Source organism: Haematobia irritans, chromosome 1, assembly GCF_050003625.1.
Source record: "Haematobia irritans isolate KBUSLIRL chromosome 1, ASM5000362v1, whole genome shotgun sequence".
In the NCBI taxonomy this organism is placed as follows: Eukaryota; Metazoa; Arthropoda; class Insecta; order Diptera; family Muscidae; genus Haematobia; species Haematobia irritans.
Genome location: NC_134397.1, coordinates 196006436 through 196025424, shown reverse-complemented (window position 1 = coordinate 196025424; position 18989 = coordinate 196006436). Strand labels below are relative to the sequence as shown.

General features: G+C 34.7%; 3 protein-coding genes across 4 annotated transcripts in view; 1 reads left to right on the top strand and 2 right to left on the bottom strand.

Moving 5' to 3' along the window:
• The window catches only part of Oamb (Octopamine receptor in mushroom bodies), a 501549-nt gene that overhangs the window by 276898 nt on the left and 205662 nt on the right, over positions 1-18989 (bottom strand). The window lies entirely within an intron of this gene.
• Positions 9000-11312, top strand: LOC142234261 (uncharacterized). Its single transcript, XM_075305353.1, has one exon. The coding sequence runs from the start codon at positions 9000-9002 to the stop codon at positions 11310-11312; it is 2313 nt and encodes a 770-aa protein (XP_075161468.1).
• Positions 11568-12737, bottom strand: LOC142234252 (uncharacterized). The gene has a single exon (XM_075305341.1). It carries the CDS (start codon positions 12735-12737, stop codon positions 11568-11570), a length of 1170 nt encoding a protein of 389 aa, XP_075161456.1.

The window sequence follows — 18989 nt, the reverse complement described above, 5'->3', positions numbered from 1 at the left end:
TAAGACTTCTTCAAAAAGACTGCATCGGAAATGGAAAAAATCAATGGGGGATTCCAGGATGCGCTTTAAAAGCAATGTTTGTTGAACAATTTCAAAGTTTTTTGCTACGCATGACAAAAGGACATGTAGGGGAGTACTGAGATGATTGTATATTTTACGTTTTGAAGTGATCAGTAAAAAGATGTCAAAGTAATATGCTTATTTCGTTTAACCCTAGCCCTGGCAAATGTAAATATTTCATTTTTGGAACTGTTGCCATTTCAACAATTTTTATTCGATTTTCATGCGGTTTGGACTCAGTAGCCAATATTTTGTGCCCTTTCACAAATTAGACGCAAAGCACTATTTTTATACCCTTCACCACTAGTGTGGTACAGGGTATAAAAAGTTAGTGCATTTGTGTGTAACACCCAGAAGTAGCCGTCAAAGACCCATCTTTTCTTCTCCATCGTCTTAGAATTAAATTCTGATTCGATTTATCGATGTCCGCCTGTCTCTTGATCTATTTTTGTGTCCAGCTCGCAGTTTTAGTCGGACCGTTTTCAAATTTTGCACAGTGAGTAGAATTACCATTCTAACTGTGCACCCAGAGAAGGGATATGATCACCTCAAACATGTTTTAAGAGCAAAATGTTATTCTTGGGTGGTGACCATGTAACATGGTTTTCGCAACCATGTTATTTTCTCGGAAATCATGTATCTGATTGCGGCAAGCATGTTATATTTGACGAGAAAATAACATTTTAGTGACAAACATGTTACATGGTTACCATACAAAAATAACATTTTGCTCTTGAAACATGCTTGAGGTGATCATATTCCTTCTCTGCGTGTGTATGCCAAGCTTGATTGAAATCGGTTCAGATTTATAAATAGCTCCCATGTATAGCTTTCGTCCGATTTACACTCATTTCTCTAATAAAACAGTTAAACATATTTCTGTGTGTGCTGTTGATGGGGCTATAATAATTTGCCATTCCGTTTGCAATGCTTCGTAATATCGATTTCCCTATATAAAGTATATCGTCCTGACCTGACATACGACCGTGTATATTTGTTCTACCATAATTTAGTACAGACAAACTACTTATCGTACATAAATGCCTATAAGCTTTCCAATAAAATTATTTGAAACCTTTTGACAAAAACCCACTGCTTCACAGATTCTCATCCTCAACACAACAAAGCTCTGACCACAGTGAAACTCGTAGACGTATCTCCATCTTATAAAATCACCAAATCCTACTACATCAGTAGATGTTTCCTTTAATTTTCATTTAACTCTCAACTCCTATCCCATTATAATGTTCGTAGTGAACAAACTTTATGCGTAGAAAATAAATTTCCATGTAGTAAAAGCATGAAATCTATCTGGCTTTCGTCTTGCATGACAGGCTTTTATTACCACAAAATTGTAAGTGATTCTTTTCTCAATGCTCTATAGTACACAATGAGATTGGTGTAATTAAATGGGTTTTATTACGCTTTGTAGTGCTACATTGAAATAGCGCCTCAGTGTTTACAAAGGATGCTGTTTTATTCACACAAAAAACACACACAGACGGCAAGGGAAGCAAATAGATTGTCCAAGAGCTAATTGTTTTAAACGCAAGCAAAATTGTGAGTTCGTTTTAACTAAATTGAATAAAATATTGGATTGACATAGAACCAGAGAAGGAAGAATGATCGTGGCGATCACAAACCTGTTTTATGATAGCATGTTATTTGCTCGCGTGTCTATGGAAAGAAATGGTTAAAAAATGACGATCCACATAATGATGATGATCCACATAATTCGACGAAGATCATCTGAAAGCACTATTGAAAGAAGATGAACACCAAAGAACCCGAAAGCAGTATACACAGCATGGCCAAATCCATAACAAGTGTTACCGTTGTGCGACTTTATTCGCATTTTGCAACATTTCTCACGCCATGCGATTTTTTTAAAATATGCAAAATGTGCGATTCTAGTAGCGACTAAAGACGCACAAAAGAAAGTGCTTCAATTTAAAACAATTTTTATAAATGGGAATTTATCGCCGTGCGCCTTACGTGGGAGCCACAGTTGTACAATGGCCCGCCTTGGTCATGGATTCAACTCCAGTTTCGACCAAATAGCAAAATGTGTTTCAACGGTGGATGCTGAGTGTTTCAAAGCTCCTCTAAGTACTTCACTGCAACGTGAAACGCCATTTAAACTCGGCATAAAAAGGAGTTCACTTGTCATTGAGCTACCCATAGAAACCTTCATTAATTAGAGAGAAGTAAATCACGTATACACGCAAAAAAAATAATTCTTTCCTCCCAAACGAAATTTTAGACAAACAAAGTTCGTTTCTCATTTGCTTTTCGCTGTAAGGAAGTGTATTTGGAAGAAAAGTATATACTTTTTGTGAAAAACGTTTATTCTTTTCCAGGATGTAAAACAATTTCATAAAGACTAACTCAAAAAAAAGTTTTCTTGCTAATTGCATTTTCCCTCACATCTTTCTCACACCCACGAGGTTTTTTAGTTCCTAACACCTTTTCCTCTAATACCAACAATGTAGAAGAAATTATACGATTTTATAAATTTTAAAATTTTTTTTTACCTTTCGCCTGGACGGAGAATCGAACCGCGGACCATGCACTTTGTAAGCCAACACACTAACCACTGAGCTATGTACCTGTTATGGTCATCAATACATAATTATCCATATAAGTTATATTTATATAGCATAGCTTGCGGCGCCCACGAGCCGAATAAACAAAGTTTATTTAACAGAAACAAACAGTTAGTTTGGCACCGTGGAGCAGTGGTTGCTACATCTGACTTGCATGCCAAGGGTCATGGGTTCGATCCCTGATTCGACCAAAGTTTTTTTTTTGTTTTTTTTTTTTTTACATATATTCCAGATATGTTCGGAAGATTCCGAAAAAATATTGAACATTACATTGTACTATATTAAATTTTGAACTGTAAAATGTGTCTTATTAAAGACCTAAAGTCACAAAAGAACAGTGTTTGATATAAACGAAATGAACTGTGTTGTTGTTTCAAAAATAATTTTTTTTATTGAAAAAATAAAAATTTTGTAACAAACGAATTTTTTTGGTGATAAAAGTTTAAAATTTTGCGAAGCAATTCAAAAAACTCTAACAAAAGAAAAACGTTTTCGGTACACGTTTTCCAAACGTTTTTTTTTTTCTTTGCGTGTAGTATCACAATTGACACCTAATCTACGATACCTAACCTACACGGAGAATACGGTGGGTGGGGAAGCAATTCGAAGCCCAATTCATGAATTTTTGCCATCGTTCTCAATGACTTGTGGCACGATGCGTTGTTTTGGTGGAACAACACTTTTTCTACCCACCACCATAGAATGGTGACGGGGGTATAATAAGTTTGTCATTCCGTTTGTAACACATCGAAATATCGATTTCCGACTATATAAAGTATATATATTCTTGATCAAGGAGAAATTCTAAGACTATATAACGATGCCCGTCTGTCCGTCTGTCTGTCTGTTGTAATCACGCTACAGTCTTCAATAATGAAGCATTCGTACTGAAATTTTGCACAAACTCGTCTTTTGCCTGCAGGTAGGTCAAGTTCTAAGATGGGCTATATCGGTCCAGGTTTTGATATAGTCCCCATATAATCCGACCTCCCGATTTGGGGTCTTGGGCTAATAGAAATCGTAGTTTTTATCCAATTTGCCTGAAATTTGAAATCTAGAGGTATTTTACGACCATAAAGAGGTGTGCCAAAAATGGTGAGTATCGGTCCATGTTTTGGTATAGCCCCCATATAGACCGATCCCCCGATTTTACTTCTTGGGCTTATAGAAACCGCAGTTTTTATTCAATTTACCTGAAATTGGAAATCTAGAGGTATCGTAGGACCACAAATACGTGTGCCAAAAATTGTGAGTATCGGTCCATATTTTGGTATAGCCCCCATATAGAACGATCTCCCGATTTGGAGTCTTGGGCTTATCGAAACCGCAGTTTTTATTCAATTTACCTGTAATTGGAAATCTAGAGGTATTGTAGGACCACAAAGACGTGCGACAAAATTTGTGAGTATCGGTCCATGTTTTGGTATGGTCCCCATATAAAACAACCTCCCGATTTGGGGTCTTGGGCTTATCGAAACCGCAGTTTTTATTCAATTTACCTGTAATTGGAAATCTAGAGGTATTGTAGGACCACAAAGACGTGCGACAAAAATTGTGAGTATCGGTCCATATTTTGGTATAGCCCCCATATAGACCGATTTCCCGATTTTATTTCTTGGGATTCTAGAATCCGAAGTTTTTATCCTATTTGCCTAAAAATAGAAATCTAGAGGTATTTTCGGGTCATAAAGAGGTGTGCCGAAAACGGTGAGTATCGGTCCATATTTTAGTATAGCCCCTATAAGAACGATCTCCCGATTTAACTGCTTGGGTTTCTAGAAACCGTAGTTTTTATGTGATTTGCCTGAAATTGTAAATATTTTGGTATTTTAGGCTCACAAAAACGTGTATCGGATTAAGTTTTTATCGGTCCATTTGGTAATGCCTCCATATAGACCGACTTCACTTCTTGAGGGTGTAGAAGGCGCACTGATCATGAAAATTGCTTGAAACTCAATGTAAAATTTCCAGATTTTACTTCTACAGATTTAAGATTTCAAATCAAGACGTTATTTTATAATTTTTTTGCCCACTTACAAGAGATGTTAATGATCCCTCTAAAACTCAAACAAAAATGGTTCTTATAAATCCAGAATTTGATATAGTCCTCATAGGTGAAAGCTTTAAATTTATCTTCGGGGAGTATCCTCAAGCCATCCTGAAATTTCAAAGGAAACTCCAATATTTGGTTCATAGTGGTGGGTATTTAAGATTCGGCCCGGCCGAACTTAGTGCTGTATATACTTGTTTCTTCTTCATATGGGGCCGTTTTGCCGCGATTTCGACCTTCAAACGCTCCAATAACGCCATATAATAGTCACTGTTAATGGTTTTTCCCTTCTCAAGATAATCGATAAAAATTATTCCATGCGCATCCCAAAAAACAGAGGCCATTACTTTGCCAGCGGACTTTTGAGTCTTTCCACGCTTCGGAGACGGTTCACCGGTCACTGTCCACTCAGCCGACTGTCGATTGGACTCAGGAGTGTAGTGATGGAGCCATGTTTCGTCCATTGTCCCATATCGACGGAAAATCTCGGGTGTATTACGAGTTAACAGCTGCAAACACCGCTCAGAATCATCAACACGTTGTTGTTTTTGGTCAAATGTGAGCTCGCGCGGTACCCATTTTGCACAGAGCTTCCGCATATCCAAATATTGATGAATGATATGACCAACACGTTCCTTTGACAACTTTAAGGCCTCTGCTATCTCGATCAACTTCATTTTACGGTCTCAAAATCATTTTGTGGATTTGTTTGATGTTTTCGTCGGTAACCACCTCTTTCGGGCAGTAGAGATACTTTCTGCGTTTCAGATATAGGTCAAGTGGTTTATGCAAAGATAAGATAAGATAAGGTTGAATTTTTATTGGTCTGCGTTTAAGATATAGGTCACGTGCTTTATGTAATTAGGTCAAGTGCTATGTAAACAAAGATAAGGTTGATTATCCCCAAAACTTTTTTGGGGCTTACAAAATTGATTTATTGTTTGACGGGGTTAAATACATTGGTTGGTTTATAAGATGATAAGGTTTATCAAAGTTGGTTGCACGTTCGTTTATCAAGATTAAATTTTTGTGGATGCCAGAAATGTTATTGGGGCTTACAAAATTGATTTATTGTTTGACAGGGGTTACATATGTTTATCAAAGATGGTTGCACTTCGATGGTTTGTTGGTTGCACTTCGATGCACTTTATCTATAACATTCTCCAAACTAACTGAGTGATCCTATAGAAAAGCAAACGAGAAAAAGTGATGAATTTATGATGTGATAGCGATAGAGTGTCCTATAATACACTTATAAAGGGTTAAAACTTCACGTTGGTTGGTTGATAAGATGATAAGGTTTATGAAAGTTGTTTTATCAAGTTAAAATTTTTGAGGATCCCAAAAATTTTATTGGGGGAAAATAGATTTATTTATGACTTTCTCCAAAGATATGATCTTGCTAATCTTGTATTCTAAAAAATTTCTTAAAATGCATGTGGTTCTGTGTATGTTGAATGTACACGTTTGGGTTCTGATGTGTTTGAGTTGTTGTTATTGTTGGATAAAGAAAAGTGAATGTGGAAAAAATATAAAATGATTGTTGGAAAAGCGTGTGCGTGTGTATGGCATTTTTCGTTTGATCGTTTGGTTAGGATTGCAGTGATATTGAGACTAGGTGATGAGGCTAATTGATAAGGATGGTTAATATATGATTTGCCGGTAAATTGTACATGATCGTTAGGTCTGGCATTAGACTATTTGGTGACAATGATATCGTTTTGTTTTGTCTGTACCTTATGATTTGGTTATAGGTGGGGAGACTAATTGAGTGATCCTATAGAAAAGCAAACGAGATAAAGTGATGAATTTATGATGTGATAGCGATAGAGTGTCCTATAATACACTTGTAAAGGGTTAAAACTTCACTTCAAAAAAATAATGTCTTCAGTTTGTGTCCAATCTCAAACCCTTTTATAACGTTTCGAAATCTTGCGCTTTTCAAATTTTCAATTATAAATATATAAAAATATATAAAATATATATATTGTTCAAATAAATTTAAACATTTGTTTGGTAATAACAAAACGGAAGCGAAAAACGTGCTCACGCGTCAAATTAACAAAAAAAAACAACAACAACAAAAACACTTTTTCTACATATATTGGAAATCCTAAAAAAAAAAAAAAAAACAAAAACAAGAAAATGGCATCTTACTTCTGCAATTTGTGCTCCATCAACTTCGCCGGTAAGAGAGATTACAATTCTCATGTTTCCAGACACTGCATATGCGGTGAATTCTGTGAAAATAAATATATTTTGATGTCTCACAAAGAGAAATGTCTTCAAGTTCTTGGAGGACAAGTGATGGAAATGAATTCCAATAAAAGGAAAATGAATGATGGTTTAGTGGCAATGTCAATGGGTGGTGGGGCATCCACGCAAACTGGAAATGTCATCAATCAACAGCAGGGATATTGGGGCAACATGCAAGCCCCACAACTTTACCCACTCAACGGTAACATGAGCAACAACAACAATCAACATCTTTCTCATCAGTGGAGCAACCATCTCCAACAACAACAACAACAACAGTGCGAACAAATATGGAACAACAATCAACCAACATATCAATGGTTGAATACCAATCAAAATCAATGTATCGTTGGTTTCCAACAACAACAACATTACGATCAAGGATGGATCAACAATCTGCATGCAAATCATCAATATTACAATGGCCTTCAACAGCAACAACAACAACAACATTACGATCAGTGGATCAGTCAGCAAACTGCATTAGAGATGCCCATCAAGAAACGCAAAATAGATGTGGAAAAACCTACATACAGCAACAGGATGAACATTCACCATGGCGGAAATATCAGCCAAATTGTGAACGAGCAACGGAAAACGAGTGCGGTGAGGGCCGACAATGACATAGACACTCCATCAACTTCTAGCCTACCTCAACGCCAGCAACAGCAAGAAGGGGAGAAATTGCGTGAAACAAAAAGCGCTTTTAAAAAACGTATCGCAATTTATGAATATTGCAATACAAGCAATGTAATCCTTCCTGAAGAATTTTTGAATGAGGCTAAATCATCACTGGTGAATCTAGTGACAAAAAAAATCAAGGAGCACATCACCGTAAAGTTCAATATTGAACTAGTCGGTGAATATGTAAAACCGGTTAATGAAGCAGCTCAACAGTCTAATGGTGATGGTGTGTGTGCGCCAAAAATATTTAATCACATAACAAAAATGTGTCTAGCCACAAAATCAGATGATATTGAAAAACTGTTTGAGACACAGTTCGATAGCATTCTGAACAAAATGTCCGAATTTCAAGAAAGAGATTCAGGATGGGCATTAAGTAAGATTGCTAGACTAGACATCAATGTGAATCGAGTGAACCTTGTCAATGGTTCATCATACTTGCCCACACCACTAGCATTGCAAAGGAAATTAGCATGCTTGAACATAAAAAATAGAGACGATTTCTGTTTTAAGTGGTGTATGGTAGCTGCAGTTGGAGGCATGCCCAGAAACAATAGAAATGCGATAAGCTCATACAACGTCAACATAGGCAGTGATATAATCAATTTGGCAAATGGGAAAATTTTAAATTTTGGTGGACTACATTTCCCATTGGCGTTACAACACATTAAACGCTTTGAAGAACAAAATCCGGAGATAAGTGTTAATGTGTTCGGCTATGTTAATGATGTCATTGTCGGCCCGTATTTTAAAACTGAAAATGTAAAACTAAATCATGTTGATTTAGTACTGCTGGAGGAAGGAGACAAATCACATTATATACTTGTTTTAAACAAGTCGAGGTAATTCTTATTCTTTCTTATATGCACAATCACGATTTATCTAAAGTATTTGTTTCTCTTTACAGACTTTTAAGCATGCAGAAACGAAAAAATAATGGACGTATTTTCCTATGCGATCTATGTTTACGTCATTTTTCAACGGAGGAGAACCTTAATAATCATTTCGAAAAATGCCAACAGGTAAAGAGAACGATGCCCGAAAAAGAACGTCAAAGATTAACATTTAAAAATTTCAAAAGACAAATTAAAGTTTCACATACGGTGTATGCGGACTTTGAATGCGTTTTAGAGGATTGTAGTGCACAGAGTGGTAGCACTTCAAAGACCACATATTTGAAGGAACATGTGCCATGTGCATATGGCTACAAAATCATATGTAGCTATGATAGTTCGCAAAATATTTTAAGAACGTAGACGGGTGCTGATGCATCCAAAGAGTTCTTAAAAAATTTAATTGCGGATTGTAAACTAATCTACAATCGTCTAAAGGTAATCAAACCGATGGATAGCTTGACGCCCTTAGAGACTAGGGAATTTTTAAAAGCAAAAACATGCCACATTTGCAAAGGTGTCATTAACACTAGGGTGGAAAAAAAGGTGAGAGATCACTGTCACCTCACAGGCAAATACAGAGGGGCAGCACACAACAGCTGCAACCTTCAGTATCAAGTAGCCAATTTTATTCCTATTTTTTTCCACAATTTTTCAAAATATGATTGTCATCTTTTTATCAAAGACTTGGCCCACTTTGAGGGTACTACGTCTGTTATTGCTCAGAATAAGGAGACATATATTTCAATGTCTCACATAATTCCAATGGGAAATAAAAAAATATTAGAATTGAGGTTTTTGGATAGTTTCAAATTTATGGCTGCGAGTTTAGATACACTTGCTCGTAATTTGACCGATGATGCCCTTCACAATGTAAAGGAACACTTCCCAGCCAATTTCGATCTAATGAAAAGGAAAGGGGTTTTCTGCTACGACTATTTATCAAGTCATAGTAAATTGAGCGATGATAAGCTACCGCCCATAGAAGAATTTTACAACACTCTAAATGATACACCATGCACTGTGGAAGACTACACACATGCACAAAATGTGTGGAGAACAATGGGTTGTCAGACATTAAAAGACTATATGGAACTGTATTTGATTACAGATGTTCTTTTATTAGCTGACATATTCGAAAAATTTCGCACAATGTGCATTGACATTCATGAACTTGATCCATGCCATTACTTTACGGTGCCTGGTCTTTCTTGGGAGGCAATGTTGAAGTTAGTTACACGAACAACTGAACTACATCTCTTATTAGATAAAGAAATGCATAATTTCTGTATGAGGGGGATTAGAGGTGGAATAGTTCAGTGTAGCAAAAGATATGTTCGTGCTAATAACAAATATATGAAAGATTATATAGAGGATCTAGTTTTGAGTATCCTCTTATACATTGACGCAAATAATTTATATGGACTAGCCATGTCCCAATGTCTCCCACAGAAAGATTTCGAGTGGGTGATTGGAAGTCCAGAATTTCTACTAAAATTCTTTTTTGATAATATATCTAAATTACCTGCCGATGCCACTCATGGTTATTTCCTTGAGGTAGATCTCTCCTATCCTAAAGAAATCCATGACTATTTAAACGATTTTCCACCATGTCCTGAAAACAAATTTCCTCCCGGATCCAAATTTAAAAAATTGATTGCAGATTTTGAGGATAAGAAAAACTATGTAATCCACTATAGAAATCTGCAACAATGTTTAGATTTGGGTTTAAAACTTGAAAAAGTACACAGGATATTAACATTTGTACAAAGCGATTATTTACGTCCCTTTATCGATATAAATAATAGCTATAGAGCAAAAACAAATATTGCATTTGAAAAAGATTTTTTCAAATTGTTGAATAATGCGATATATGGCAAGACTATGGAAAATGTGGAAAAACGGACAGACGTGAGAATTGTAAAGGTATGGGAAACAGTAGGACAAAGAAATAGTGCGGTGAAATTGATTTCTAGGCCAAATTTCAATAGCCTTATTCATTTTGGAGAAAATATGGTCGCCATCCAAATGAACAAAGAAGAAATTTTATTAGATAAACCTATTCAAATGGGGTTTGCCATTTTAGAAATTTCTAAACATTTTATGTATGATTTCTACTATGGATTTTTGAAAAAAAAGTTCGGGAATGATGTAACCTTAGCGTACACTGACACCGATTCCATGGTCCTCGAATTCATAGGTAGGGACTTCTATGAAGAAATAACTCCGGATGATATTAAAGCAAGATTTGATACATCCGACCTACCTCTTAATAATAGATTCAATTTCCCTATTGCAAATAAAAAAGTTTTGGGAATGATGAAAGATGAGAATTCGGGGAGAATAATGACTGAGTTCATAGGGTTGAGGCCAAAAATGTACTCCATGAAAGTGGAGGATTGTGCGGAAATAAAAAAATCTAAGGGCGTCAAGAAATCTGTGTTAAGAAAATACACATTTGAAACGTATCGTGAGTGTCTTTTTAATAAAAAGAATTTAAGTGATAGCATGCTAGTTTTTAGGTCTAAAAAACACACAGTGTTTACAAATAAAGTTAATAAAATAACTTTAAGCTATAACGACGATAAAAGAAAAATTCGAGAAGATGGCATTAATACATATGCATGGGGGCACTATGCGATTGCAAATGAAAACCATAGCATATCTAGTAATGAAATCGACTTGGAGTCTATAAATCCAATGGTGTTTGATGTTAGTTTGAATGATATTCAAAATCTTGACTTGGCATCAATAAATGATTAAGACGACTTGAATTTGGATTTTGTCGAATAGAATAAGTATAGTACTGATATTATTAAGTATATTCATTAAGTCATTGTAATGTAAAAGAAAAAAAAACAACATTATTTATTTATTTATTTTTATTTATTTATTTATGTAATTTTAACTTATTAACTAAGCAAATCTCATGTAAATAAAGACTATTTATTTATATATTCATGTAACTATGCAAAAAAAATAATAAATAATAATAATAAATCAAAAATAATTCTATTCTTAAATAATTTTTCGGACAACTGCAGTCAAAGGTGTGTATTCCATCAATCGATCATGTAATATAAGACAGTAGGCATGAGTATTTTGAGGGATTAATTTACTCGTTTCAATCTCGAGTTTGACATCTATTGGTCCATGCTTTATCATTTCATTTTGATGGCTAACATCAATGACTATTATTGGTGATTCTTTGAACTTTTTAAGACTTAAAATTGGATATGACTCCCTTTGATAATAGTTTTCTTGAAATTTCGTATACATTTCGTAGAGTATGGCATATCGATTCTCATCAAATTTTAAATTTAAATCATCATATGGATAGGTCTCAGAGTTCAAATGAACTTTTATATTGGTTAAATTACAATGAGCAAACTTTCCTTCTCGTACAAATGCAAACAAAATGAAGCGTGGTCTCTCCCTGTTCAACGACAACTTGACATTCCAATTGCACTTCATCGAACCAAAGAATGTGGGGTTAAAATGGCAATCCCAACTTCGAAATGCAATTGGTAACGACGTACCATCGCGCACTGTTTTCATAACTTTTACTTTCATTATGTCAGAGAGGTGAACATGGGGAATCCTCCACATCACGTTGGTGATGGTTAAATTTAGATTTTCTTTGGGATCCGATGAATAGCATGCTTGGCTATCACTGGAACTTCGCAGAAGTATAAGATCATGTTTGCTATGCAAGATAATTTTATGGAAGTCTTCAGCAAAACCGAGTAACATCTTCAATGGAACATAAAAGTTGAATGTGTTTACGGATATATCCTCTAAAGAACTCCATCCTGCGTTTAGAAGCATATTACTCTCAAAACTTGTTAGAGATACGAAATTTTTTATTGTACTTGATATTCCAAGATATCTCGATCGATCAATTTCAACACCATTAAGCTCATATCGGATTTCATCAAACATGTGCGCTACACAATTGTTTTTCAAACGAGCATTGATTGCTCTTTCTCCACTGGCCACTGTTATGGTACCCTCTATGTAAATATAACTTTCAGCCGGTAATACATACAAATCTTGATTTTGTATGGTTATTCTTATTTCATCATTGTTTTTAAATGAACGAATATATGGGACATAACTATGGTAGTCTTTTTTAGTAATATTTTCATCTGAAAAAGGCTTTTCGGATACATTAAGAATTTCAGTCATTTTGTTTTAAACGAAGGTTGAGAGATTTTAAAAATTTTATATTTTGCTTAGTTAATGGCAGTAGTCTGCGGTTGGCGGTTTGCACTTGAGTGTTTGCCTTTGACTTTCCGCTTATGTTTTTATTATAAATAATCATCTGTCAGCTGGCCTTAGATGAATGCGTAAAGTAATTTCCTCTCCGCGAAAATTTATTATTCTTTCTTCTTGATCTACAATCCACACTTTAAGTGAACTGATTTCTTTGACGTTAACAAGTAAATAAACTAAATTTCTTGGTATTTCGTCTATTTTATATCCAGGGGAAACATTTATTGCAAATTCATGAATAGTATGCACCGGTAAATTATTCATGAAGGCACCGGATGTAATATTACATTGAATTTGAATTGCATTCACTCTCATAATGTTCACGGGAAGGGATGACTTATGTGTTATGTTGGGTGAGAGAGTCCCTCTTTTGAAACCCAATAATCCTCCGATAGAATGTTCATGATTAAAGTCGATTATATCATGCGAAGAAAATATTTCAATTTGCAATGTATTGTTGTTAGCAACAATTTCAATACTTTTTGACCCATTGTTTCTTCCATAGGCCATTTTTATATAATCGACAATGTCTTCCAATTCATATGATCCTATGGGAATTTCGATTACTTTCTCACCGATATGAAATAGATTGTTATCATTATCGACATTGGGTATAGAGTTGTATGAATGGAAATCAATTAATGCACATTCATAATCTCCAGAGAGCTGCAATGAAGGGAAATATTCCGCGGTTAGAATGGAAGATTTCCCCGTTAGGGCTAGCGTTATTGACATAATGAGTACTATGCTTTGAATGATGTGTTTCTACTATATTAAATCGCTTTTATTTATCCAAGAGTTATGTTGATTTGAGAAACCCAGCCATTTGACATAAACACGATCTCCTCTAGTTTTTAAAACTTTTTCAACTAGGTAAGAATTGGGATACTTAGTTCTTTTCAATTCCTCCTCATAAAAACATCCCTTAATGGGGTGCCCCTGATAATCTTCCAATATATATGTTACTGGGTTTGTGACTTTGATTAATTTAATACGGAATATTTCTGTACTGAAATTAGGGGTATACCCCTTTTCAAATATATTTTTATATTTGCTGATTCGAACAAAATCACCCACCTTGTACTTGTGTGTCTTGAATATTTTTAGATTGCTATATACGGTATCGAGTAACTCTTGTTCGTTTTTTGAATTTACTTTGTATGGCGGCATTTTTATTGTACGATGTCTCGTTCTATTGTATGAATATATTAACTTTTTATAGATATCAATCCACTTATAGTTTCCATTGAACGAAAAGTCACGGAACATTTTACTTTTTAATGTGCGATTGAAGCGTTCAACAATCGATGCCTTCATTACACTATATGTGGAGTAGTGGTTAATGTGATATTTTTCCATTAGCTTTGCAAAATCTTTATTGAAAAACTCTTTACCATCATCTGTTTGTAGGTTCTTTGGTGCCCTTCCTTCTTTCAATATTTTATAAAACGCTGCAGTGACGTCATTCGCATTTTTAGTTTTCGTTGCTTCAGCCCAGGCATATTTGGAGAATGTATCGATAACTGTCAATAGATATTTATAACCACTATTTATTCTGGCGTAATTTCCCATTTCAACTAAATCCGCCTGCCACAAATCATCAATCCCTTTCATTATGACTCTACGGCGAGGAAAGTTTTTCGCGCTTGAGCATGAATTTCATTTACGATTCCCCTTCTCTCCATGATCAATCCTGTTTGTTGTATATGAATGTTGGCGAGGGATACAATTTACTTATAGCCTCAAAAATGTTTGCTAGTGAGGTCTTTAATTCCGAAATCTGTTCCTGCGTTTTGTAAAATTCCACGCTTAACTCTTTTTTGAATATTTCTTGTGAGCGTGTGATTTGTGCTTGTAAATAAGCTTTGTTGACTGCGTCTCGATCTTCTGTCGGCGCACCCAAGTTTTTAATTTTTTTAGTTTGTATATCGAGGTTATAATGCCGGTCAAAAGTAATTCCCAAAATTTTTTGAGCATTTCTTCTTAGGATTTCCGAGTTGGAGAAGTGTCCGAACTTGTCGACGCTCATCTTGATAATAATATGCCAAAACAAAGGTTAATAAATTATATTAGCCTCTCTTAGCTCCTCTATAATTGATACTATTTCATTACTATGATTAGTATGACCTGCATTTTGCGATGCAATCAACAGCTTGAGACGTTCAACTAATTCATTGGGATCATCCCAATATATATAGTTGGGTTTTTGCATGTTTACTTTCATTAATCCTTCACCCACGTGAGTACTTTGAAATAGTTTCCTTATAATATTTATGTATTTTGTACCCTTGCTTGCTTTAACTTTTCCCTCAGGCTTGTAATCTCTTTTATGGGCATTCGTATTTAACAATATTTTCTTATAGATTTCCAATTCAGACTTATCATAGTTTTGTGGATTTTTATAAAAAAGAAGTTCAAATAGACCTGGGGTGCGACCCCATCTTTGATTTCCTATAATAATTTTATCATCAGTCAAATGAAGATCGCTATTTCCAAACTTCCAAACACCATCACTATCTTTATGCGGACCGAAACATGTGTCCAGTTTTTTTCTGGTTTGTAAGGTGTTCAGGTCATACAAAACGTCTTCATCTTCCGATTGTGAATAGAAATGGTCATCATCATCATCATTATTACCACCACCACCATCATCATAATCATCATCGTTTTCAACTTTTTCATTTTTCATGGATGTCGATAGCTTGTTATTTTCCTCTATTTTAATTTCCTTTTTCGGCGCTTGTCCCTCAAAATGAATAGGTTGTTTTTCATATGACATTTTAAGAATTTTTTTCAGTGGTACTGTCAATGGTTTAAAAGTACTTTCAAGCTGTGTATTTAGCTCGATTTCACCATGCTTTAAAGCATCAAATTTTCTTCTAAGAATTTTTCTTGTCTTTACGACTTGTTTTAAAGTATTTTCATCCATTATTGCGTCTGCTTTAAATGAAATGTTTTTCATTACTAAACATGTATATAGGTATCGAATCCTTTTCTATATCGTCCTTCGTTAATTTCGTCATCCTTACTTATTGTTAAAAATTGATACTTTTCTTTCCAACATTCACGACATAATTCTTTAAATTTTTCATATGACATGTCACTCACAACATTATCATCGTAAACATGTTTTAAATTCATCTCATCTTGTTTAAAAATAATAATAAAATTCGCATTATCTCGAACTAAATGTTTTGGAATTCGCGTGTATGTCTGACACAAATAAAAACAATCTATATTCTTATGTCTACCCATACAAAAATAAGCACGAATATTATTTTGCTTTTCACAAGCCACATCATCGAAAATCATTAATGAGTTTGGCTTAGCCGCATCTGGTGATATCACATCACTATTGTCGGAAAAAGTGTACAGCCCCATTCCCTTTATAGGCTTTAAGAGAGTTTTCAAATATTCATATTTTGGTTGGTATAGCGATTTCGAATACAGATATATGTTCTCAAATTTTAGTCCGTTGGGACTCTCTATTAAACTAATCATGGTATTCGTTTTTCCGCAATTTGAAGGACCCACAATTAGAGCTCGAATTGAATTCGGTAACAAAGTACTATGTCTAGTTTTAATAGGACTTTTATGTAGAAAATCATAGTTTTGTACTTTAATATTCTTATCCTGCTTTACTAAGCGCATTTTGAAGACTGTAAATTAAAAAAAATAATCACCGCCATATATGTTTTCCTTTTTTTTTATATTTTAGAGTGAAATGAAAACAAAATAAAGAAAAAAAAAATAGTATATAAAATGATTGTTTATGCGAAAAATAAAATTAATCGTACAAAAACAATCAAAGGAAGAGGACTTGTTAATAATTTAATTAACGCACTCCCATTCGAAGTGCACTTGCCTGGTTATCAATATTGCGGACCGGGAACTAAGCTACAAAAACGCTTGGAGCGGGGAGATAAGGGAATAAATGGATTAGATTCTGCTTGCAAAGTTCATGATATTGCATATTCTGAAAGTCAAGATCTGGATCATAGACATAAAGCGGATAGAGAATTATCAGAGAGAGCCTGGCAACGTGTGTTAGCAAAAGACAGCAGTTGGGGTGAAAAAATAAATGCTTATTTAGTTGCGAATGCGATGAAAGCAAAGACAAAATTTGGTATGGGATTGAAAAAGAAAAGCAAGAAACCCAATTGTGGGAAAAATATATTCACTGGTGCAGTTAGAAAAGCAAATGCTGTTTTGAAAAGACAAAAACCTTCTGATATCAAAGCTGCTATAAAGGTGGCTAGAAACGTTATTGCTAAATCTTTCAAGGGGAAAAAGGCACAAATTGTAATCCCGCGAGTTATAAGAGTCCCAAAAATTGGTGGTTTTCTTCCTTTAATACCCATTTTAACAGCACTCAGTGCGGTAGGTGCGTTAGCATCAGGTGGTGCTTCCATAGCCAAAGCTGTTAACTCTGCTAAAAATGCCAAGCAACAGCTGGAGGAGAATGCACGCCATAACAGAGCGATGGAAAGTGTGGCGATGGGAAAAGGTCTTTACCTGAAGCCCTTCAAGAAGGGTATGGGTATTGTAATAAATGAGAAAGAGAACAAAAATAACAATCAACAGAAAATAAAAAACTGATAAAAATGCTACCCGAAAGAGCGCTAACAGATAATGATTTGAAGACGTTTGCCACAAAACACATTCGACACTTTAGAGGCGTCTATATGCGAGATAAACTACCGAAAAAGCCGCATACATTTGAGTGTGGTATTGTAAACCTCGATAGTTACATGGGGAGTGGCACCCATTGGGTAGCATATCACAAACAGAAAGATCTAATTGAATACTTTGATAGTTTCGGCAATTTGCAGCCACCCTTAGAAATTTTAAATTATTTAGGGAATAGAATAAATTACAATTACACACGAGTACAGAAATTTAATTCTTTTAATTGTGGTCACTTATGTCTTTTATTCCTTAGTAAATTTCAATAAAAAGAAAAACATACAAATCATTTTTTTTTTATTTTATTTTATTTTATTTTATTGTTTCGTAGCCTACATTTGCATATGAATTATAAATTTCAACATCTTTTTTAATAATTTTCTTCATTTTTTTACCAAATTCAAAACAAAGGCGTGTTAAATCAATTGCTACCTCCTTTTCATAAACCTCCACAATTTCTCTCATTTGAATGTGAGTTTTATTTAGTCTAGCACAAGTGGGTATGTAAAAATTAGAATAAAAGTATGAAATTTGTTTTTGTAAAATCGCATTCCAGCAAATAAATGTCGTAAAGAATATGCCAACTCGAGTAACGGCACGCCATGTTTCTGCATCAATTTTGATTTTCCCATTGTTTTGACGAAAAACCAGGAAACATTGTCCTCCCTTTTGACGAAAATCAAATCTGATATGCTCGTTGGGTACGTCATTCAACAGATTGAAGGAATCGAAAAACTCAAACTGATCCAGTCTGAGCTGTATGTACTCCTTGTAGGTCATCAGATGAAGCCACATCGCACGAGAAAATCCTACAAAATTTTTTTTCTTGTCTTGAAACCAAATTAATGGTTCAAAACAAAAAGTGGTGGAGAATCCACATGTCACTTTGAGACATGTGTTGACAAAATATTCAAAATCAAAAACGACATCATGATTCTTGAACATTTCTTCTATGGCCACGTTTTTCTCCATTTTCTTTAGAAGTATTTTCAAGACTGTTAGCTTTTCTAAATAAAAACCATATATATAGGGGCTTTGAGAAGCTAATTCATTTAGTCTATTTAGTAAATCCATAATACAATGACAACTCTCAGAAGGAATAATTATGCGGTGTTGGATTTCCAGTTCTGCCACGGCAACGATAACAGTATTTATATAAAAGAGTTATCATATATGGGTGGTTCTTCGATTGTACCCAATTACTTCCTTTTCAAACGACCTTTTGATTTCCGAGAGCTAACCAGAATGGGACGTCGAAAAAACATTTACTGTCGGAAATTTGTACATGGACTGGATTGGATGGATGGTGACATAGACTACATCAATGTTGGCGATATTCTCTCACCACTCAATTGCTATGATTATATCTTCTGCTTTGGGAAAGCCAAAAAAGATTTTCTAATGAAGTATTTAAATGTTAGAATCATAAATCTAGAGTATAAAACAAGCTTTTCAAAACTGAATAACTATTATACATCA

What these genes read in the sequence shown, in the direction of transcription:
- LOC142234261 (XM_075305353.1), top strand. Translation starts at nt 9,000, where the DNA reads ATGGATAGCTTGACGCCCTTAGAGACTAGGGAATTTTTAAAAGCAAAA.
- LOC142234252 (XM_075305341.1), bottom strand. Translation starts at nt 12,737, where the DNA reads ATGACTGAAATTCTTAATGTATCCGAAAAGCCTTTTTCAGATGAAAAT.